We start from the raw sequence: 20,091 nt of genomic DNA on the forward strand, positions 1-20,091 counted from the left end.
CGCCACGGCACGGCGCGAGCGAGGCAGCTTGCTGCCGACGACGACGACGAGCGAAGGGAAGGGGCAGGCCTTGGCAATGGCCTCGCCCGCTGCCAGAGCGTGGTACGGACCGTCCCGCCACACCAGGGCGAGTGACTATTGCGACCGCCGTCCTGAACATGGCCGCCACACCCAGCGCCGCACACGTCGCCAACGGCGCCGCAGCCCATCTGCCCGTGCTTGTCGTCGGCTCCGGTAGGCAGGACCACCAGCCCGCGTGCATGCCGCAGCCCTGTCTGACGTGACGTGCAGGCAGTACTGGCCTTGCCTTCGCCCAGGGCCTCCGCAAGGTACGCACAGCGCCCCAGTGCCATGCGCGCGTCTGTTGTGCCGCTGTCACAAGGTGATACAGGTGCAGACGTGGCTTTTGCACACCGGGTGCCACAGTCACACTCGCTGACAACACCAGGCGGGCATCCGGTGCATCGTCTTCGAGAAGAATGCACCCCAAGTCGGCGAGCGAGACTGGAGCATGGGCCTGCACTGGGGCGCGCCAGTGCTCAAGAGCCTCATGCCGGATGAGTGGTGGCCGCGCATCCAGAGCGTTCACGCCGACCCCTCGGAACCGCCCAAGGATCCCGACACCATGAAGTTCGTCCAGGGCGACAATGGCAACACCATTGCAGCCTTTCCCATCAGCAACTTCTACCGCTTGCGCAGGAGCAAGCTCAGAGAGCTGCTCTCAGAACAAGTCGACATCCGCTACGAGAAGCGCCTAGCCAGCGTCACATTTGCTGAGGATGCACAGTCACTTACAGCCCACTTCTCTGACGGAACATCGGCTACTGGCAGCATGTTGGTCGGCGCCGATGGTGCACGCTCAACCACTCGCCAGTGTCTGCTGGGCCCCGAGTTGGGTGCAATCAACAAGATCCCCTACTGTGCCACCTTTGTTGAATCCAGCTACTCCAAAGAGCAGGCCCTCTTTTTGCGAAGCTTCCATCCTCTGTACCTTGCCACTGCACATCCCGATAATTACATGGGCTTCTTCTCGACCCAATCTGTCGAGGACCCTGAGGACCCGACCACCTGGACCTTCAAGTTCTACATCTCGTGGCGGAGCAGTCTGGAAGAGCAGGAAGCTACGGCCCACTGGACCGATGCCCAGCGCCTGGCACAGCAAAAGGAGTTTGCAAAGAAGTTCTGCGAGCCCTGGAAGAGTGCGTACGAGTGGGCGACTGAAGATGCTGGAGTGTGGTACATGGGCATGACGGAGTGGGACCCTGGCCATGAGGGCCATCGATGGGACAGTAAGTACCGCAGCGCTTCTTCCACTTTGCATCTTCCGCCACAACGCACGCCATCTCAAACTCAGCTAACTCTTCCAGACCACAACGGCCTCATCACCATGGTCGGCGATGCCGCCCACCCAATGACCTACCAACGTGGCCAAGGCCTCAACCACTCCCTCACTGACGCTGGAAAGCTCCGCGACACCCTCGTCAAGATCCGCGAAGGTGCAGACAGAAGCCAAGCTATCACCAGCTTCGAAGAGGAGATGATTCAGCGTGCGGGAGACGAAGTGCGCAGCTGCACCGTGAACACGGCCCTGTTGCATGACTGGGAGAAGGTCAAGACCAGCCCCTTCTACAGCAAAGGTATGGCGAAGAATCACTAGCGAAATCTGTTATCGTGTGGGATATGTGCGCTGCCTGGCAAGGAACAGCACATGTACGGATGTCAGATCCACATCCCTTGCAACATCTGCATCCTTACTCCTGCCCGATCTGCTGCCTAAGGAACGACTCCAGATCAAATATCCTCTACACAATGTATACACACACTCTCATGTCCATAACACTGTTTCTCTTCTCCCTAGATGTTTCGTTTGTCTTAGTCACCGCCGCGATTTGCACCAGCATCGTACATGACGACCCCATACTCTTATGATCTTTCAAAGCGGTTGCACAAATCTCTCAATCTCAAGCCACAGTGCTCACTCAATCAACAAATCGACCAATCAATAGTAAATACCAGTTGAATTCATATGCCATCTGCCATGCTAACTAGCCAGCCAAGCAGCTGATCAAGCCCAAAGACTTGAGGAAAACAAAAACCCCGTGTATCCGAGCCATGACTCGTCATCCCGTCTACTAAGACAGACGCCATATCAAGCCAAAAGGCTGATTAGAAAAACAACCCCCGTGAAGCCATGCTAATGCTGAGGCTACACTGTACGCCTAGACCAAAGTACCGTGCTGTGAAGCAAGAAGCTACTCGGATGAGCCGCCGAACTGACGCTTGACATCGCCGCCAAACTGACGGTCCGAGAGAGAGTCGCCGCCGAATTGGCGCTTGTCGGAAGATAAACCACCCCACTGACGCTTGACATCGCCGCCGACTTGACTAAATAATGGCTTGTTAGCTTTGTCCCGGACTGTTTGGGTAGTAGGAACTGAAGATACGTACCGCTTCTCGTCAGCATCACCGCCGAGCTGACGCTTCACATCACCACCGAATTGGCGCTTCTCGTCGGCCGAGCCACCCCACTGGCGGTCCTGGAGAGAGTCGCCACCGAACTGGCGCTTCTCCTCAGAGTCACCACCGAACTGACGCTTGACATCGCCGCCGAATTGGCGCTTATCAGATGAACCGCCCCACTGACTAGAACACCAGAGATGTTAGCAACATCCTCAGATACCTGAAACGTAGAAATAGATGCACTTACCGCTTCTCCTCAGAGTCGCCGCCGAACTGGCGCTTCACGTCCGCCTTAGCCGGACCAGAAGGGACGTATAGGGCGCCGTTGGAATCGTCGCCTCCGAATCGACTGGGGAAAGATACTTGTCAGTGTTGCAATTGTCAGTGCGGATGTGGATGTACTTACGCAGCGCGCTTGTCGTCGGCCTTGACCTCACCGCCCCACTGGCGGTCCTGGAGAGAGTTGCCGCCGAACTGGGGAGTCGGAACAGCGTACACGGTAGCCACGAGGATGGCCCCGGCGGTGACGAAAATGGTTGTGAACTTCATCGTGACGAAGATACCGAACCGATGTAGAAATGTAGTCGAGTAAAAGAGTTCGAAGAATGTATGTATATGTGAGACCGAGGGAGGTGTGTCGGAACAAGTGTGTTTGGCGTGCTGTTCTGAAACTCGGTCGAAGTCGTGTGTGGAGAGAGAGGGACACTGAGGTGAGGGTGAGGGTTCTTTTATGGGAAAGGGTGCGGCTAGGGAGGTGCGCTAGGGTGCATTGACCAGCGTGAAGGCACGTGATATGACGTGCCGTGAGCAAGTTATTCGAGCGGCAAACGCTGGGGTCAGCAGACTTCAAGTTGAAAACGGGGACACGAGCCGTGAAGGTGCGTGCACAGAAGGACGGTGAAATTTCGAGGATAAGGGGCGAATCGATCGGTGGGACTTGCAGAGGGAGCAGAAGGTTCCACTGATAAGGATGCAACGCGGGACTTTACGTTGGCTTGGAGGGTGGCCTTGATATGGACTCGATGGAAAACAGTAACTGTGCTCACCTGTCGCATGATTTGGCCTCAGGTCAATTATTCGTTCGTACAAACAAGTTAGTGACCAATCTCGAGTCCTCGTGTATTCTACATCGGTCTCACGATACACTCGGCCGCGGCTTTCTCAACTCTCGAGCTGTTATTTTGGCAGTCATCAATCGCATTAGGCCCTCAAGAACAGGGTGAACACCTTTTTCACAAGAGCCAGCTCGTCACGATACTATGTGGGTTACATAGGTAAACAGCTTAGAGGCGTGAAGCTTGTCGATGTCTTGCTTACCTTCGAAAAGCATTGTGAGATAATTATGCGCCAAGAGTACTGTTCTGTTTGTGAAACAACGTTCCTGATAAGATATTCCCTTAGTAGTCATAAGTGTTGTCAAGAGCTTCGGGACGTGTCTGGATCCTCGAAATGGGGACTAAGGCGACCAGAGAATCATTACTTTCCATCGCTTTGATGTGCTTTAAGTTGACAACATCAACAAGTAGAGCATAACAGCCAGGTACCTAGACATTTCCGAGCATACGAGAGCGGCCTTTGCGGCCTCAGACCCTAGCTCAAGTGTCGTCCCACACTGGTACAAATAGTACGCATGTTCAAAATTCGATTCGACAAATGGTAGCAACAAATGTATTGGGATTATCTCACAGAGGGATAATCGAGGACTTGGACCGTTGTGCGAACATGACAACGATGCTGCATGAAAGCACAGACAACAATTTCATTCAAACTGAGGTCTATACCTGTCATTACTAGACATAACATTCGATGTGATGAACGCCATCTTACAACACCAAAGACCACAGCGCCGTTGTGAATCACGATGCTCTGTATCCATAAAATCCATAAGTCTAGATAATCTGCCAAAACGAGACAAGCATCGCATTGATGCAGTCTCAGCCAAAATGCCGATATGCTGATTTCTACCGCTTGCCAAAAATTGGGGACAGGTCGCAGAGCCAATGCCAGAACGCTTCGGGACAGAGAAGAAAGCAAACAGGATAGTATATTAATACATGTGGGAGAATGTAGAAGAGTAGGGATGTTAAGTTGAGAATTGAGGACTGCGTTGCCAGTACTGAAGTAACTAATATCCCACACGACGCTATGAAAGGGTAAGGTGGACGAAAAAAGAGGATTTCATAGAAATGAAGGCTGACATCAGTATTTGATCGAGAAAGGCATGGGGAATCATGTTCTGTCAGAATTCCACAGGATCAACTGGCCCCGGTGGAGTTGAGCAGGTCGAATATGGTGCATCCGGCTGCTCTCGAGGCGTCACCGCAGCTTCGCTCTCCTCTACGGGGAAGATATCCGAGTGCTTGTTCCAGTGATGATCGAGGTAGGCTTCATCGTCTGTGTAGTAGTGGTCGCAGCAACAGAGGAAGGACATTTGACTGGGGAGCTTGCTTTTGTGTTTGAGCACAGCGTGGTTGAGGAAGTGTTGTCTTTTCATGTACTTGGTACAGCGTGTTGTGCAGACTTGCCCGACAACACGGCGTTTCCCAACAAAAGCTGACGACACAGATTTCTTGAATATGGTAGCTGACGGCGGTGGACGCTTCCCCGTTACAGGAGCACAACGCGGCGTTCTGATCTCAACAGGGTTTGGTTCCACTCTGTTGCGTGTGGGTTTGGAGGGATGATCCAGGCTCTCCCCTGCGAGAGCGGAGAGCTCAGGATCATCATTTTCACATGATTCGGCTGGCATGTCTTCGCTTGCTATGACTATGTGAGTTGGACATTGTGAAAAACGATTGTGTCCACGCACCGACGACTGGTTTGACATGAAGCAGGCCTTGTTGCGACATCTGAACAAGGTCGATCAGGCAGACCTCTACCACGTTTCTCCCGTACTTGTTGTACAGTTGGACAAGAGGATTGATATCGATGCCATAGAGCGTCTGCCATGCATCCGCGACCCCAACTATGCGTTCGGCCTCTAGAAGAAGGTTTTGAACGCCACCATGCTGAGTGGCTTTGACAATGCTCTCTGGGTTGATGCCATTCTCAATGAACATACTGATGGTAGTCTTTTGATGCTCCTTCAGGCCTTGGAAGTGGGAATGATCATGGGCCTCGAGGGAACGCCCAGGTCGAGCCTCATCCCTCTGCATGGGCGACCGAGACATATTGGTTAGGCGATGCAGGGCAGTGATTGGGTAGTTGATTACGTGTGGTATCGCAGACAGTTATACCAGGTCGTAGAGAGGAAGAAGAAAAAGCTCGGTAGTTTATATGCACACGATACAAGAAGGCGAAGGGACAAAATGTCTGAGTGGCGGGAAGAAAAATATAGAACGGTGCCATGACATTATATCTGTTGAAGTCAGAAGGGTAGCTTAGGTATGCGCCAGGGACGGGTGGGCGCCTGTAATGGAAATGTACCGTATAATAGCGAAGCGGCCCTCGCGCCACTTCCCCGTAACGAAAAGACAAAGAGGCCGCCCACACGCCGCTCGCCTGTATGCACAGTGTAGTGCATGACTGAGTGTGGCGTTGCGCGGTGCTTCTAGAAAACTACGCACACTCGGCAGGAATCAATACGAGAACGGTGTGCCAAAGACCAATTATCTGCGGTCTCTCAGGAATGGACGCTGCACTCCAACTGGAACGGGAAGGAAGCGGAAGCCAGTGCTGACCGCGTCTGGAGCTGCTCCACCGCACTTGTAAACACGTATGCACTCATGCTGGAGCGGGAGGAAGCAGCCACGATGCGGTCCTCAGAGAGGAGGCCAGGGCACGACCGCGCTGAACGGCAGAGGCCTGCGCCTACGGTATGCTCCAGCATCCACCGCCCGCCGTCACCAACAGCGCGGATTCCAAGGGCGCTAGTGGCGCGATCCCCCATCGCTGGGCCAGGAATAGCGTGCCAGCGCCGCGCTTCAAAAACCCGAGAAGTGAAACATACTACTACCACAGTAGAGCTCTAGCTACTTCAAGAGTGTGTCTAACTATTTTCGTCATAATTGGAGTAAAATGACAACAAGCGAAGCGGAAGGACAGGAGCGCTCTTCCGCCGGCCACGATGGGGGCAGGACGGCCGCGAAGCCCTTGCAGGCTCAGCGGCTGCTTCGTGCGCTCCCGTCTGCAGCGCGAGTCGCAGCATCCAGAGCCAGCCCCGGACGATGCCTACGAACATCGAACCTTGCTTGGAACATGGCCAACTTCGCACATGCCCGTGTTCGTCATTCTCGCCGCGGTTGTAGTGTCAGATTGTCTCGAGGTTCTTGACAACGAGTACCAAAGTCATTGACGTCTACCAGCGAAGCGGGTCTCGATTTGATGATGGATAATACCATAGAATTTCTCTTCTTTCCGCCTATTGGCCTTTAAGGACGGAAACAATGAGAACACAAGTTGGCCTGAATTCGAGAAGCACAGGTACTACTCCGAAGAATCGGGTGGTGTTGATACGATTGAAACACTGCTTCCATCCAAAGTATACAAAACTTGATGTATACGACATGTCATCCGAGGAACAGAAGCGGCGATGGGAGCTCTCGAAGGTGACCCCAATGCGCCCAGAGCAATACAGTCATCTGCATGCCGATGTGTCGCCTGCGCCCGATATGTGTCGCGCGCCTGATGTGTGGCCCGCGCCCGATGTGTGGCCTGCGCCAGATGTGTGGCCTACAAAAGATGTTGCTCCTGCAGAGTCGTTCCCTCTCAATCTTCCAATCGTTTTGGGGATTTTATCTACATGTTCACTTTCAAACTCAAGGTTCGACATTACAATACGCACAACACGCGCTGTCCATACATTCCCTGAGGGAGGTTCCAATCGTGCGAGTACACCGCTACAGCATCTTTTGCGGGTTTTTTTCTGGGGGGTTGGGATACTATCTCATGGCTACGCCCTCATATCCACTATGCTTCCTCTTCACAACGAAAAGGCCACCTCCATCACATAGGGCCTTAATCATTGAAGAACATAATCCTCATAACATTAACGACCTCGTTTCCACCAACATAAACTCACAGTTGGCTCTAAGAAAGTTCTTCTCCGCGCTTGGCACATCGATACCGACGTTGGCCTTCCTCCTCAATCCGAAAACCCTCGCCATCTTAACGTGTGGCATCCGACTTTCGACCGTGCCATCGCGCTGTTTTGCTCTCCCAGTTCGTTCAGGGCTTCATGAGCTGTTATTACGTCAAAGATGGCAAGAAACTAGCGTCATTATTGATCGGTGAGAATGGCTCTTCAACTTGCCACCTCGTAAATTCTGCTCCACCTAGCAGTTTTCCCGCTCTAAAAACACGATTCAAGAAGACGAAGCATACGACATAGGCTGCACTGATAATTTCCCGATACTGTTGGTATGCGTCTCCATCCGCCCTGCGGAAGCTCAGCAGTTCGCCCGTACGGTTCCAAAGTTGTGAAGTGATAAATTTCCTTCTCCTTCCAGAATTTGGCCGGGTAAGATGGTTGTAATCCTTCCTCTTCTACGTTCAATGCGTGGAGACACTGAATGTAGCTCTATGTACACAAGAAACAGAGTGAGATTTGTTCATCGAGGACAACCGCTGTCTGCACTGACATTCCGGAGACACTTTGAACGATCGTGGGTACTGTGGCTTGATGAAGAGCAGTGATCACTAGTGAGAATTCCCTGAAGTATACATACAAACGCAGCTTTTCAAGCACTAATCAAACCGGTTCCGGCTTTCGCAACTTTGCATCTGGTTACAAAATGACTCATGAGTTAACCGCTGACGACGCTGGGAGAGATCGATTTGCCAGTCAGTATAGACAGTGAATAGATGCATGACAATAGCAGAAGCTTCGTTCGTAAAATCAAGTAGGCAGAGGAATCCAATGCATGTATAGTTTGCATTGTGAAGAGCTCTGAAGAGCACCATGCTATGACTTGAGTCCCGAACCAGGAATCGCTGTGCTCATCATCCATGGTTGACACATTGGTGTTGGTACATGACTTGGAACAACTCAGAGGCATCGCAATCGCTCCGGGCGCCTACAGCGCATCCATCATGGACGCACGACCATTGTCTGACTGCTTTTTCTGAGCTGCACGTCCACGGAAGCATTGCGCCGTAGCGAATCAAAGAAAGTATAGTCATTTCGGACGCCACCCTCATCTAAAGAACATATTTCTTTGTTCACAGGCACATTGCTATTGCAAATTGAAACTCTAGGACATTGCATGGAGACGGTGAAGAGTATCTGCACTCACCCGTTCGCCACACATTTGATTTTTGAATTCACTACTTTAACCCTCACGCTCTTCCACTCAACGTGCTCCCATCAGTCATCAGACGTTCCTCCTGTCTCTATATATACCCCAATCCGGGCTCCCTCCTCATATCCTTATCGAAGCACCTAAATCCAATCCAAAGCATCAAATTGACTGCAGTCAACGATCTAAACTTCAACCAACCAAATTCACCCGAAAACTCTCCAAGATGCAGAACGAATCCCAATCACCCATGTTCCCCGATCCAGAACCATCGATGCCGGACCCCATTGGCCCAAGCCCCCTCCGAACTCTCCAGCCACACCTCCCAGCAAACGTGTTGTGGTCCCCACGCGAGCTCCACCCAAGCCCTCCCCTCGACCCTCGCCATCGCCTCCGCCGCCATCTCCATCCAAGTCCACCCCAGGCTGTCTCCCGCCCCCTCCACTACCTCCGCCTTCCACGCCGCCCCCACCAATCCGTCCAGAACTGAACGACCTGGGCAGGGGAGGATATCAGCCCCCACCTCCTCCACCTCCCCCGCCGCCACCCAAGCGCCACACTAACGTGGACACAGAGCTAGGCGTAAGGGACTTGGGCAAGGGAGAATACCAGCCCGCACCTGCCCCGCCACCTCCTCCGCCGCCGAAGCGACACACGGATGTGGTCGCACTCGATCTCGCAGAGCCTCTTGCTACGACACGCACGTGCGGGGGCGTGCACGTGGCGCTGGCAAAGTGTGTGGTGGTGTGAACGCTACGCCAGCCATGCCGCCTAACCCCCCCTCACCCCTTTCTCGATGTAAATCTGTCTTCGCGTCAGAGTCGCTCGCTGGGAGCTGGGAGTTTGAAGTTGACGTTGGACAGGAAGCACTCGTCACCGACGCCTATAGCACCGCATACTCTACGAGTATCAGGGCCGCTATAGCTGTATAGTGTAGTAAAGTACAATTGGGAATCGCAATCCTGCATTTGATATTGATCGCACATGTTATATAGCCTATCATCTGTTTAGCGTTATGTGATGCAAGAGCGACCCCTGCATAACGGTTACATGAAGAGTTGAAGGGCGTCTATTACATTTCTGAAACTCCGTGGAGAAGAGAGAGGACATCAGCTACCAAGTCGCCAAAAAGCCCGAGATATACATCCTCTCTGGGATGTGCGCGTTAGCTGGGCTGCCTATACATGCACACCAGACGTGCAGAGCATTGGGGGGAGTCACCCCAGAATGCATAGTATGACAAAACAAATGAAAGAGAAGTGCCTTCAATGATAACACAAGGGAGAAAACATTAGGAAACAAAAAGAAGGCCCGCCAGAAACCAGACCATGCAGAGTGTTGACCATCACGGCCAAACTGAAACCTCACCCTCCATTCCAAGTCCGCTTTTCACCTCCCCCTCACAGGCGCAAAGCCCCTGGTGATAGCCGGTCCCTCGAGTCCCCCGCACATGGATGATTCCGCAGGCATCCCATCACCAGCAGGCAATGCTTTCCTCACGCGCTCCTCGTACATTGTGTACGGTCTTCCGTTCTCGTCCACCTCGCGATATTTCACTATGTAATGCTCTCCGCTAGCCTCGCTGCCTGAATCTGTAGCATCGTCCCAGTCCTCGTGTTTGCGGTTCCGCGGCGGTGTTGGGGAGCGCGAGAACCTCCGCCGAACTCTCTGGCCAAGGCTTCGTATCTGAGACGTTGCCCTCCTTAAGGGGGATGCTTCGCGACGAGGTTCAGCGGGGGGATAGTGAGTGCGTCCACGGTCGTCAAGGGGCGGCTGACTCGCAGCATTCTCTCGCCACTCGTGTATATCGCGCCTGGAGTTAGAGTGGAATCGGCTGAAATGGAGTTCGTCGACCTCGCGTCGCCGAGGATGCGATCTATCTCGGGTGTATGAATGTGGCGGTGACTCCTCCCGGACGCGGAGTTGTTCGAGCTTTTGGGTGGGCAGTTCCGGAGAAGGTGTCTCCTCGACATGTCCGTGCTGATGATGGTACCTTCGACGATTCAGGTAGGCATATTCGTTATCGCAGACACACTGTTCGCCTCTGCAAGTCACACACCGTGCATGAGACTCCCCCACGTGCTCGGAAGGCCTGTGTTCGCCGCCGAACTGGACACGATTGCCTCCCACTTCGGGCAACATGCTATCATAGCTCGTTTCTATCACGTGCCGGGAAGATTGTGGCTCGTAGACTTGAAAAGGATTCTTGAGGATTCCACGGGGTGGCTCTGGTGGTGGACCCTGTGTCTCTTCCGGGTAGCGACCGGGCATATTGGCCGGCGTGAATGTACGGAATGGTGTTGGGTGCGCAGCAAGGCGGGTTCTAGCATCTGGCGAAGGACTACGCAGCCGCTCATACTCCTGGTTGCGTTGATAGCGGACTCGCACACCATCTGTAGGGGGCCTTCCAGAGGAGAACCGAACTTCGGACCTCGTGCGACGCCTGAGAGCGTGTGGTGGGCTTCGTTCTGGACTGATTCCTCGGGAAGTGCGATATTTGACGTGTGTAGACTCTCTGGGTCCAACATAGGCGCGAATGGTAGACCTGTAGATACCGCTTTCAGGACTGAGAGAATGATATCTATGGTCTTCTCGTCCACGAGGGCGCCCGCGGCGCTCGCCATCGTCAATCTTAATTGTAATGATCGAAGAAGCCTCTTTCTCTTGGTGCTTCCGCCTCTCCGCCTCTCTCCTCTCCTTCATCTTTCTTGCGCGCTTCTTACAACGGCGGCAAGGGGTGCTGATAAGGGCTTGGCCAGGAACAATGGGATGATGACGATGATAGCCCGCTGAGCGCATCTGGCCGCATACACTACAGACATGGCAGAGGGCCAGTGGAGGAACATCGGGCGGTGGGAAGACGTCTTTACCTGGGAGCTGTGATGGTGGCACCCTCACAACATCTGGGGGTGGCCATGGTCCGGAATAGCGAGCGCGATTGCTTTCCCTCGTGCTCTCGAAGCTCCCATCTCTTGGGTGGTACGTAGGGTTTCTGTGGGCCTGCGATCGTCAGTCATGTCGACACCGAACTGCGAGATGATACAAGCCATCCGCGTGACCTGCCCATACCGGTGCCATCGCAGGCGCGCTGTTGTAGCCGAGCTGACTCGGCAGCTGTCCAGCTTGATTATACTGCCACCCACCAGAGAAAGGGGACTGCTGCGGGGAGTTATAGTCTCTCGGAAGGTCTGCATAGCCCTGGGACCTGGCATGCGGCGGAATAGGTGGTCCCTGCGGGTTGTAAGGCTGCAGCTGGCCGTGCTGTGCCAGCGCAGCATGCGAGGCCGGTGTTGGTGGCACCGCAGGAGGTGGAGTCGGGGCAGCGGGCGGGACGTGGGCCCGCGCGAACTGAGGTTTATTAGTGGAACGTGCTGGAGCAAGTGCGGTGCTGAGCTTGGACAGATCTAATGGGTAGGTGTACGGCGGAGGGAATGGAAAGAGACGGGCTTTACTCCTGGTGGGTGGGTTAGCCATTGCCGTCGTGCAGCCACCCGCCCTCATCAGAGGCACTGTATGATTTTGAGGTACGTACACAGGATTGGTTTGGAGATAGTGCTGCTGGGCGGCATAAGGGTTCTGCATGCCCTGGGGCACCTGCTGCGCGGGCGCGCCGAATCCGGCAGCAGCATATGGGTTCTGAAAGTTTGCGCCCGGCTGCTGCCCTAGCTGTCCCTGCTGCTGCTGTGCATCGTTGCTGCCCGCGGTACCGCCCATGTATTGCTGATATGCCCTGAGCGCTTCGGCAGACATGGCGACACCCGGAAGACACGAGCCTTGAGTGCTCGAGCAAGACCCGATGGCGGGTCGGCGAGGTCGGTGTAATGAGAGGTTGACAGCGAAGAGACGCGGAGAAAGGGAGAACGGGGCTGGAGAGTCGAAAGTGGGGTTGAGAGAGAGAGAGAGAGAGAGAGAGAGAGAGAGAGAGAGAGAGAGAGAAGGGGCGGGAAGTGACGGCGGAAGCTCATTGGACGGGCGGTCAGGAAGCGATCAGGAAGTGAAAGACGAAATCGGAGTGACCATTTTGCGTTCCTGCTCTGTGGCTACCTCGGACCCACAGCACAGTGCCAGCCAATGCCTCTCCTATTGTGCTACGGTTCTGCCTCACCATTTTGTGCCGCTTATCCTCTTCCACAACATATATCTGTCTGACGTGTGCTTCACGGCCGAGTACCAAGCGACTTTGGGAGCTGTTTTGCTTTTATTGTCCACCCAACGCCTGCCTGTCCGGGCTGTGAACCGGCCTACTTTTACAATGCTCAAAATCTACTAAGAAACTACGCTTACGCTTATGTGGGAAATATCTACTCGACCCTCAAAACTCGGGGGCCTTTCCTCTTCGGGGCCTTCTTCTTCTTGTGGCCCTTGTCAAACGACGTGGCGCTCTGATGGTCACGTCCAAAGTTGTCAGGTTCCTTGACCTTATAGATCCTGATAATCCAGTTTTCGCTGGTAAACGCCTCCTCAATGGTGCTGAGTTCGGGGCCTTGGGCGGGAAGTCGCGCTCCACGAACACGGTCAGTTGCCTGTCCGGCCGGAAACAGCGAGTGGTAGTTGTAGTAGGACATCTTGTACCTGTTGGGCATCAGTATGTGCGAAAGCATGCAAGGCCTCATCGCTTACATCAAACTGTTCTTCATGGTCGGCGTGGCCTCTTCGTCTACACGATACTCGCCACGTGGCGTGAAGAAGTTACGCTCTTTGACCTCCTCGGGCCAGATACCCTCGGCGATACGGACCATCCAGAGGAACTTGTTGATGTCGTCACCAGAGTAGCCCAGAAGACCTCCGAAGACGACCAGGACGTAGTCCACCTCGTGCTGGCGCATAATCGGGTAGCTGACCTCTTCCCGGGAGCTCATAGCTTTACCGACAGTAGCAATATGGGTGTTGTTCCACGTGTTGTTGTCAACAAGTGTCGGTCTGTCGGCCATCCCACCGATCTGGTAGCCGTAATCCCACCAAGACATAATCTTGGCATTGTCAGGGGTGTTTTGACGGAGCCAGTAGTAGGCCTCACGGTAGTCGTCGATGATATGCTGGCTGCCATCTGGAAGGCGGGACGCAAGCACGACTGAAGGCGAAGAGTAGGCGTTAGAAGTGACCCAAGTACAGTGGAGAACAAAGAGGAGCAAGTACACAACAGAAGCTCCCATGACGGTGAGCTTTGAGGCGTACGAGTACACTCCGATCAGGGGCTGGCGCGTGGAACGAAGACCATCCGGAAGCACTGCAGCAGCGGCGACCTTTGCAGCGTCCCTCGAGTCTCCATTCTCCTTGGGCAGCTCAGCCTTTGGTGTCTTGGCGTCCAGGTAGGTGTCGAGAATCTGCGAAAAGGCCATGGCAGAAGCAACACAGACAATAGGGGTCAACGTGAGCATGAGACGAACCATGACACCAGCGAAGTAGCTGGCAAGCACAGCGTAGATGACGATGAAAACTTGTTCGTCGGTCAACTTGCGGAAACACATGTAAACACCAGCGGGGAACAGCCAGATCATCATGCTCAAGTCGAAGAAGAAGGCGGGCCATGCGGTCGGCTGATGTTCGGAGACGGAGGCAATGATGGGAATGTGAATCTTTGCATACCCGGTATCCCAGAGCGAGTAGAATCGGCCAGTCCAGGGAGCAATGACGCCGGAGACGGTCAGCAGAACGAGACCTCCAAAGGCAACGACGAAAATGAACAGGACGAGAGCGCGCAGGAGCGTCTGAAACTGCTTGCTGGGGATCTGGGTACGGATCCATTCGACTCCCCCAACCAATTGAAGGAGGCCAAAGACGCCGAGCGCGGACATGTGCTCACTACTCCTGATGGGTAGGAAACCGACGAAGGGAATCTGCATGCTTGCAAGCGTGCCTAGCGCATACCACGAAGTATAGCTGACGTACAACCTCGGGCTGTACCGTCCCATGCAGATGAGCACGAATGCGTGCAGCGGGAGCAGGTTGGTAATGAAGACGTATCCACCCCACGCCGACACCATGTATCCGTAGAACAGCGCCGTCAGCGCGCCCCAGAACATGGAACCATTCTTAACCGCCTTGATCCATAGGAAGAAGGTGAAGACCAGCAAGAAAATGGCGATAGCCTCGTTGTCATAGCTTCCGGCCACGGATCGCGAGATGTAACCGGGCGTGATGCCCATGAAGGCGGCGGCGAGGAGTCCAGCAGACGGGGACGTGACCATCTCGGAAGTCAGAAGATACGTCGCCAGAGCAGTGAGGCCCGAGAAGCCCGGCGCAAGGAGCACGCAGATGTTGCGAATGTCGACGGGGAGCGTGAGGAAGCGGAGGAGGTGGTAGATGGCGCCGCTGGTCACCATCAGACCAGGGTAGAGGGTGCCACCAGTAACTCGCCCGAGAGGATGCCATGTTCCTGTTATTCCATTGCTATTAGCTGGGCCATCTCGATGCTCCCACGGTGATGTGGGCGTGCTGGGCGCGAGGGGTGCTTACGGTCGTCGAACCAGTCCCAGAAGCTGTAGAAGCCATTCTGAACGAGATACTTGGTTGCTCGAAAGTTGAACCACGGATCGACTGCGTTCCAGTTAGTCTAGAGCCCTGTGGCTTCCGATAGGCGTCCTCACACTCGTGGATGATGCTCTCGAAGCGGATCACGGAGAACAGACGACTCGCAACGGCAGCACCCGCAATCAGACACAGGATAATGACGCGGAGCAGGCCTCGCGTGTTCCGGCCGCTGACCTGCTTTATGAATTTGTCTGTCTCGGACTCTGCAGCCGCCATGGTGGAGGGAATTGGGTGTTGAAGAGAGACGTTGCACTCCAGGCCGCGTCACGAAGCTCTCGAGCTAAGCTCGCGGTTTCGAGGACACCTGTATCAGTTTACCGAGTGCCAAGCCGAACGCACGTGCCCGCACCCTTCACTCCACACAACGTGGGGCACGGGCGCACCAGCCTGCAGCGAACCACGTCGTGCGAAAGTCACCGTAGTATCTTCAGGCTGGGTGCATAGCTTCTTCACTGCGCGGCGCACTCGACACATAGCACAAGTTGAGGCGGCCTGGGCAGCCTCGTTAACCAAAACCGCTATCCTTCATGCAAGCGACGCCGAACACTCTGGTCCTCAAGCGCCCATCGAGCTTTCAAAGTAAATAAACTACTCGGGTATCCAACTAAATGCTGCGCACCAAATGCCACGGTCGAAATGGCCCATTTCAAATCAAACCAGCATGATTCCGCCGTCAAGTCCTCCCACCACGCCATCAGCCGGACAGCTGCTGCAAAGATGATGGTTGCAGTCCATACACATCACATACATGTTCCCTTGCCACGGCCCGTTTCCGCATGAACACTGCAGTCCTATTAGTATTGACGTTCAGTAGAGGGTGGACAGACTAACGCAGTAGCGATTTACATCCGTCCGCCGGCGCTTGGAGGTTGGCGCTGGCGCAAAGTCGTCGTCGGCTGGGTACTGCCTTTTCCTTGTCATGTCTTCGGTAATGGTTACCGGTGGCGGTATCGAGGGCGGTCTCGGGAATGCGTCGTAGGTAGGGTACAATCCATTGCCTGCACCGTCAGCAGTCGGGGGGGGACTGTCATCTGGTTCGCCATCACCATCCTCGTCGCCGTCATCGTCATCAAACTTCGTGCGGTCCATCTCTCTCAGTAACTCTCCCTTCGTTTTCCGTGTCTCCACACACATCCATAGTTCGATCCCACGTTTCTCGATGCTGAAATGTGCATCTATGTGATTAAATCTCTCGTCCCATGCAGCATTGCGTCGTTCCTTCAGTTTCACAATCTTCTGGCAAAAGCCGCACCAGAATTGTCTTTGGTAGTTCTTGCCAATAAGACAGGCTTTTGTTTCGCCGGACATGTCAGAGTCCTTGGCTACCCTGTGTTCGTTTACAATGTGTTGTTTGAACAGCTCAACGCGCTGGAATAGCTCTCCGCAAGGGCCACCATGGATCTGATCTGTTCGTTGACAGCGGAAGGATTCCAGCTGAAAATGCTGGCTATTCTCGTGACGTTTCCAGTCTGATTTTGCCCCGAAACGTTTGTGGCACTTGGGGTATGTGCAGCCATAAGGCTTAGTATGACGTTTCATGTGTTTCTTCATATCGCAAGCTCGGGCCAGAGTCACTTCACAGCGAGTGCATTGAAGTCTGTCTGAAGATGAACCCCTCGAAGATCGACGCGGTCGAGATATGGATGGGGAATTTCGACTGTGCTTGATAAGATTGGAAATTGCCTGCGAAGCTTTGAGCGCTTCCGTTTTCGTCATGATGGCATCCAAGCGTGGATCGTCAGGCTCGTATTTATCGCTCTGGAATCTTTGGGATGTACCCGAGAGTATCCGCAAAACCACGTTCCCCAGGTCGGTACCATCGACGGAAGGGTCAGCTTGGCATTCAGCTATCAAGGCTTTGCCAAACTTTTGAAGAGCGTAACATTGTTGCTCTGCATGGGTAAGTTGTCTCTGCTGTTCAGCCTTGGTTTGAGGTGCACTAGATAGGTGGTGGAGTGATGCAGTAGCGGTGGGTGATTGGGTTGATGCATCATCGGCAAGCATTTTCAGGGAATTTTGAAGCCGAGGCTTCCTCATATTGGGGTCTGTAGATGTTGATGACAGTGGGGAAATGGACCTTGTTCCGCTTTTGGCTCCGGTGTAAAAGTCTGGGGCTTTCAGAAAGTGGCCGCCCTCGTGACGAGTCGTTCGATCATTGTCCAAAGCGTACTTGTGGGAACCAGAATCAAAGCTGGCGGCCCAAGGGTTCTCGTCCTGGTCTGGGGTTAAGCTTATTAAGGACGCGGGATCATCTAGCTCATTACCAGCAGCCTGCGCTTCAATGCCAATCCCGGCGAGCATATCGGCCTGGCTCATCGTCGATGGAGGCATTGGGCCTCTATACGAGGATCTGCAGGGTTCAGCACAACAGCCTAGTTACGATTCAAGGCATTTACGTACTTGCGAATAAGGTCTGCCTCATCTTCGTCTCTGTGCATGCGACTGATATGTTGTTTAAAATTGTCTAGCCGTGGCCAAATTTTGCCTCGATTACGACAATGCTCAGAAGCGCATTGATAAGAGTCTCGTTCGACCCCGATACGATGAACACTCTTCTTGTGTCGCTGGAGGTCATTGATCGTAGTGAAACCTTTTCCTTGAGCTGCTCGGCGACAACCCTGGACATCACATGTGTGTGGCTTGTCATGTTTGAGCATATGTTTCCTGCAGGCCGGGAATGAGCAAAGATGATGCTGGACAGACTGGTCGGTACATACTTGTAGTCAGAGGGACATTTAGATACTTCTTTGCACTTAGAGCATAAGTAGATGCTCTTGCCCTGGTTTTGGCTACGGCCACTGTATACCGATGCCTGATCTGAAGGAGGTGGAATATACTCGGTTGTCGACTCGCTAGGTGCAGAGTTGACATTGAGGTTTGACATTTCGAATATGCCAGTTGGAAGGTCCTGGTCGGCACGTTCTAGCTCATTACTGATCACGGACTGCGGTGCTGGATGTGTGAAGTAACCAGAGTCGGACCTAGGTCCTACAACACTCTCCATGTCCGAAATTTGCTGTTGGCGATAAGGGCCAAACTTCATGTGGGATCCAGGGAACGAAGCACGATCCACGGCAGTATCGTTGTATGCTGCCCGCATTGGATTCCAAGGCTCACTATGCTGATCATTGCTGTACATGCGTAAAGACAACGATCCCATACTCGAAGCATGCTCTGTCACTCCATTTACACTAGTCATTCCGTGGCCGACACTTGTCTGTAAATTTGCGGCATGAGATACACCACCTGTTGTATTGGCAGCAAATCCAGACGGGTACGAATATATGGGAGACGTTGCATGGTCCGTATCACTGGGACTACCGATAGTAGAGCGAGGGCGTCCGGAGTGACTCGGCACAGCCAGGTGAGAAAGGCCTTGAAGATTGTTACTCATCCTGCCATCCTGTGGGTGGACACTGGGTGATATTGCCTGGTGACCATTGAAGAACACAGGAGCGGTCAATACGGTAGAATGAGATCCTGAAGGACTTGGTGTATTCGGCGCGGGTACTGGTCCAGGATGTCTCCATTGTGAGTGATACTCATTACCGGCTTGTGCTTCCTGAGGATCGAAATAGTACTGCAGGAATTAAAATCGCCGAACTAGGAGGAACGGGGGTGGGGAGACACATACAGACGACCCATCGGCTCCAATGTACTGTATGGCGGGGTTTTCGTTCGGCTGTGCCATATCGATGCCTGATGATTGTCAGCGGGGACTCCTGCCTGAGGCCGCAACATCCACGTGTACATGCATCCACAGGACGTTCTTCCCAAACCTTCAAACCTACCGAAGTATCACTTTGAGACACGTCGTCTCGACGTGAAATTGGAACTCGCGAACCGGCCAGCCAAAAGGTAGGCGGCAGCCTTCAGCCTGATCGCGCCTCAACGGGTCTGGTGATAGAAAGTCACAGGAAGTGGGAAAAGTGAGCGATCATTGCAGTAGTATACCCTTATGCGGCTCACCGCCCCATGCGCTGATGACTGTCACACGTCGGACCGCTGATTGGAAACTGGTCCACTGTGGGTGAAGGACCTCTGGCCGCTCGCACGGACACCGGTGTAGAACACGGCCCAGTCGAGCGGGATGCCGGCGCAAGCGACAGCAATTTGTGAGTGCTGCCGAGCGACGTGGGTTCGACGCAGGCCTGGATCGTGTGGCAGGTTGGTATGCGCAGAGCCAGGCTCCCTAGCCACTTCTGGCAGTGGTGAAGGTTTGCTGCGGGCGGCCTCCTTCTGCCAGAGGGCACAAGGCGACGGTTGCCTTCTTTGCCAAGCCGAACACTACCACCACGCGGAAACCAACGACGCCCACACATGGGTGGCTGTGTCGAGCAGAGGCTGCCAATGGAGAGCGAGCGTGGGCTCAGCCTGCCGTATCATGACAGAACCACTTTTGGCGCACATAATCGTCATCGAGTGTGCCCTTGGTGTGGCTTGCTGAGAGCAGCGCAGCACGGCAGCTACGCTTAGAAAGTGCATTAGATATCGCATGCGCATTCAACACAGCAGATACAGTCGAGAGCAGAGACTCGAGCCCGCGGCAATATTGGAGAGCCTACAAGCTCACGCGCACTCCATGGGGCAAGGCTGATGTTCAGCCCTACGCCCAATCGCATCGCAAATCGTAGGAGAACCTGCAGGCCGCATCCACACTTGCCCCTTCCGGCTCGCTTTCTGCCTCTCAGCCCAGCCTACCGATGTGGGTCGTCAATCACTGACAGCTGGCCAATCGCCACCATGAGCCGCACAAACCTTACCGGTGCGATGCCCATGTTCTAGGGCAGAGGTGTGCGGGCGTGCGGGCGTGACAGAAGATGGCCGCGGGCCGAGTGCAGGTAACATCATCGGCGCATAGCCC

At 54.1% G+C, this 20,091-nt stretch overlaps 8 protein-coding genes across 8 annotated transcripts; 2 read left to right on the top strand and 6 right to left on the bottom strand.

The window, feature by feature from the left end:
- The first annotated feature begins 38 nt into the window (after window positions 1–38).
- Window positions 39–2,009, top strand: CC84DRAFT_1162759 (FAD/NAD(P)-binding domain-containing protein). Its single transcript, XM_018178087.1, has 4 exons — window positions 39–234; window positions 292–329; window positions 449–1,289; window positions 1,368–2,009. The coding sequence occupies exons 1-4, from the start codon at window positions 159–161 to the stop codon at window positions 1,655–1,657; spliced, it is 1,245 nt and encodes a 414-aa protein (XP_018039309.1). The 5' UTR covers window positions 39–158; the 3' UTR covers window positions 1,658–2,009.
- Window positions 2,010–2,038: 29 nt separating this feature from the next.
- On the bottom strand, window positions 2,039–3,429 carry CC84DRAFT_1257690 (uncharacterized protein). Its single transcript, XM_018184754.1, has 4 exons — window positions 2,867–3,429; window positions 2,708–2,809; window positions 2,449–2,643; window positions 2,039–2,385 (listed from the first exon to the last, which is right to left on the bottom strand). The coding sequence occupies exons 1-4, from the start codon at window positions 3,007–3,009 to the stop codon at window positions 2,253–2,255; spliced, it is 573 nt and encodes a 190-aa protein (XP_018039310.1). The 5' UTR covers window positions 3,010–3,429; the 3' UTR covers window positions 2,039–2,252.
- An 832-nt stretch (window positions 3,430–4,261) lies between these two features.
- Window positions 4,262–5,872, bottom strand: CC84DRAFT_1257691 (uncharacterized protein). The gene is made up of 2 exons (XM_018184755.1): window positions 5,270–5,872; window positions 4,262–5,220 (listed from the first exon to the last, which is right to left on the bottom strand). Exons 1-2 carry the CDS (start codon window positions 5,628–5,630, stop codon window positions 4,700–4,702), a joined length of 882 nt encoding a protein of 293 aa, XP_018039311.1. The 5' UTR covers window positions 5,631–5,872; the 3' UTR covers window positions 4,262–4,699.
- On the top strand, window positions 5,847–6,732 carry CC84DRAFT_1240691 (uncharacterized protein; the record flags this gene model as incomplete). Its single annotated transcript, XM_018184030.1, has 3 exons — window positions 5,847–5,963; window positions 6,036–6,275; window positions 6,424–6,732. 3 exons carry the CDS (start codon window positions 5,847–5,849, stop codon window positions 6,730–6,732), a joined length of 666 nt encoding a protein of 221 aa, XP_018039312.1.
- A 3,091-nt stretch (window positions 6,733–9,823) lies between these two features.
- On the bottom strand, window positions 9,824–11,829 carry CC84DRAFT_1162763 (uncharacterized protein). Its single transcript, XM_018178088.1, has 2 exons — window positions 11,766–11,829; window positions 9,824–11,696 (listed from the first exon to the last, which is right to left on the bottom strand). Exons 1-2 carry the CDS (start codon window positions 11,772–11,774, stop codon window positions 10,086–10,088), a joined length of 1,620 nt encoding a protein of 539 aa, XP_018039313.1. The 5' UTR covers window positions 11,775–11,829; the 3' UTR covers window positions 9,824–10,085.
- Window positions 11,830–12,697: 868 nt separating this feature from the next.
- On the bottom strand, window positions 12,698–15,679 carry CC84DRAFT_1162765 (STT3 subunit of Oligosaccharyl transferase). The gene is made up of 4 exons (XM_018178089.1): window positions 15,284–15,679; window positions 15,153–15,233; window positions 13,317–15,072; window positions 12,698–13,268 (listed from the first exon to the last, which is right to left on the bottom strand). The coding sequence occupies exons 1-4, from the start codon at window positions 15,441–15,443 to the stop codon at window positions 12,998–13,000; spliced, it is 2,268 nt and encodes a 755-aa protein (XP_018039314.1). The 5' UTR covers window positions 15,444–15,679; the 3' UTR covers window positions 12,698–12,997.
- CC84DRAFT_598208 (uncharacterized protein) lies at window positions 15,520–19,101 on the bottom strand. Its single transcript, XM_018186817.1, has 6 exons — window positions 19,019–19,101; window positions 18,862–18,926; window positions 17,945–18,807; window positions 17,628–17,891; window positions 16,059–17,577; window positions 15,520–16,010 (listed from the first exon to the last, which is right to left on the bottom strand). Exons 2-6 carry the CDS (start codon window positions 18,916–18,918, stop codon window positions 15,879–15,881), a joined length of 2,835 nt encoding a protein of 944 aa, XP_018039315.1. The 5' UTR covers window positions 18,919–18,926; window positions 19,019–19,101; the 3' UTR covers window positions 15,520–15,878.
- Window positions 19,056–19,765, bottom strand: CC84DRAFT_598271 (uncharacterized protein). The gene has a single exon (XM_018186818.1). The coding sequence runs from the start codon at window positions 19,547–19,549 to the stop codon at window positions 19,193–19,195; it is 357 nt and encodes a 118-aa protein (XP_018039316.1). The 5' UTR covers window positions 19,550–19,765; the 3' UTR covers window positions 19,056–19,192.
- Window positions 19,766–20,091: the final 326 nt, after the last annotated feature.

Source organism: Paraphaeosphaeria sporulosa, assembly GCF_001642045.1.
Source record: "Paraphaeosphaeria sporulosa strain AP3s5-JAC2a unplaced genomic scaffold CC84scaffold_3, whole genome shotgun sequence".
NCBI lineage: Eukaryota > Fungi > Ascomycota > Dothideomycetes > Pleosporales > Didymosphaeriaceae > Paraphaeosphaeria > Paraphaeosphaeria sporulosa.

Bases quoted from the DNA above. Each gene is read 5' to 3' on its own strand.
- CC84DRAFT_1257691 (XM_018184755.1), bottom strand. From the start codon at position 5,630: ATGTCTCGGTCGCCCATGCAGAGGGATGAGGCTCGACCTGGGCGTTCC. The intron at 5,221-5,269 runs GTGCGTGGACAC...ACATAGTCATAG, and splicing joins TCATGTCAAACCAGTCGTCG to CAAGCGAAGACATGCCAGCC.
- CC84DRAFT_1162765 (XM_018178089.1), bottom strand. From the start codon at position 15,443: ATGGCGGCTGCAGAGTCCGAGACAGACAAATTCATAAAGCAGGTCAGC. The intron at 15,234-15,283 runs GTGAGGACGCCT...ACTGGAACGCAG, and splicing joins CGAGAGCATCATCCACGAGT to TCGATCCGTGGTTCAACTTT. The intron at 13,269-13,316 runs GTAAGCGATGAG...GATGCCCAACAG, and splicing joins ACCATGAAGAACAGTTTGAT to GTACAAGATGTCCTACTACA.
- CC84DRAFT_1257690 (XM_018184754.1), bottom strand. From the start codon at position 3,009: ATGAAGTTCACAACCATTTTCGTCACCGCCGGGGCCATCCTCGTGGCT. The intron at 2,810-2,866 runs GTAAGTACATCC...ATCTTTCCCCAG, and splicing joins GCCGACGACAAGCGCGCTGC to TCGATTCGGAGGCGACGATT. The intron at 2,644-2,707 runs GTAAGTGCATCT...CTGGTGTTCTAG, and splicing joins GGCGACTCTGAGGAGAAGCG to TCAGTGGGGCGGTTCATCTG.
- CC84DRAFT_598208 (XM_018186817.1), bottom strand. From the start codon at position 18,918: ATGGCACAGCCGAACGAAAACCCCGCCATACAGTACATTGGAGCCGAT. The intron at 18,808-18,861 runs GTATGTGTCTCC...TAATTCCTGCAG, and splicing joins TTGGAGCCGATGGGTCGTCT to TACTATTTCGATCCTCAGGA. The intron at 17,578-17,627 runs GTACGTAAATGC...TGAACCCTGCAG, and splicing joins GAGGCAGACCTTATTCGCAA to ATCCTCGTATAGAGGCCCAA.
- CC84DRAFT_1162759 (XM_018178087.1), top strand. From the start codon at position 159: ATGGCCGCCACACCCAGCGCCGCACACGTCGCCAACGGCGCCGCAGCC. The intron at 235-291 runs GTAGGCAGGACC...CGTGACGTGCAG, and splicing joins CGTGCTTGTCGTCGGCTCCG to GCAGTACTGGCCTTGCCTTC. The intron at 1,290-1,367 runs GTAAGTACCGCA...TAACTCTTCCAG, and splicing joins TGAGGGCCATCGATGGGACA to ACCACAACGGCCTCATCACC.
- CC84DRAFT_598271 (XM_018186818.1), bottom strand. From the start codon at position 19,549: ATGTGTGGGCGTCGTTGGTTTCCGCGTGGTGGTAGTGTTCGGCTTGGC.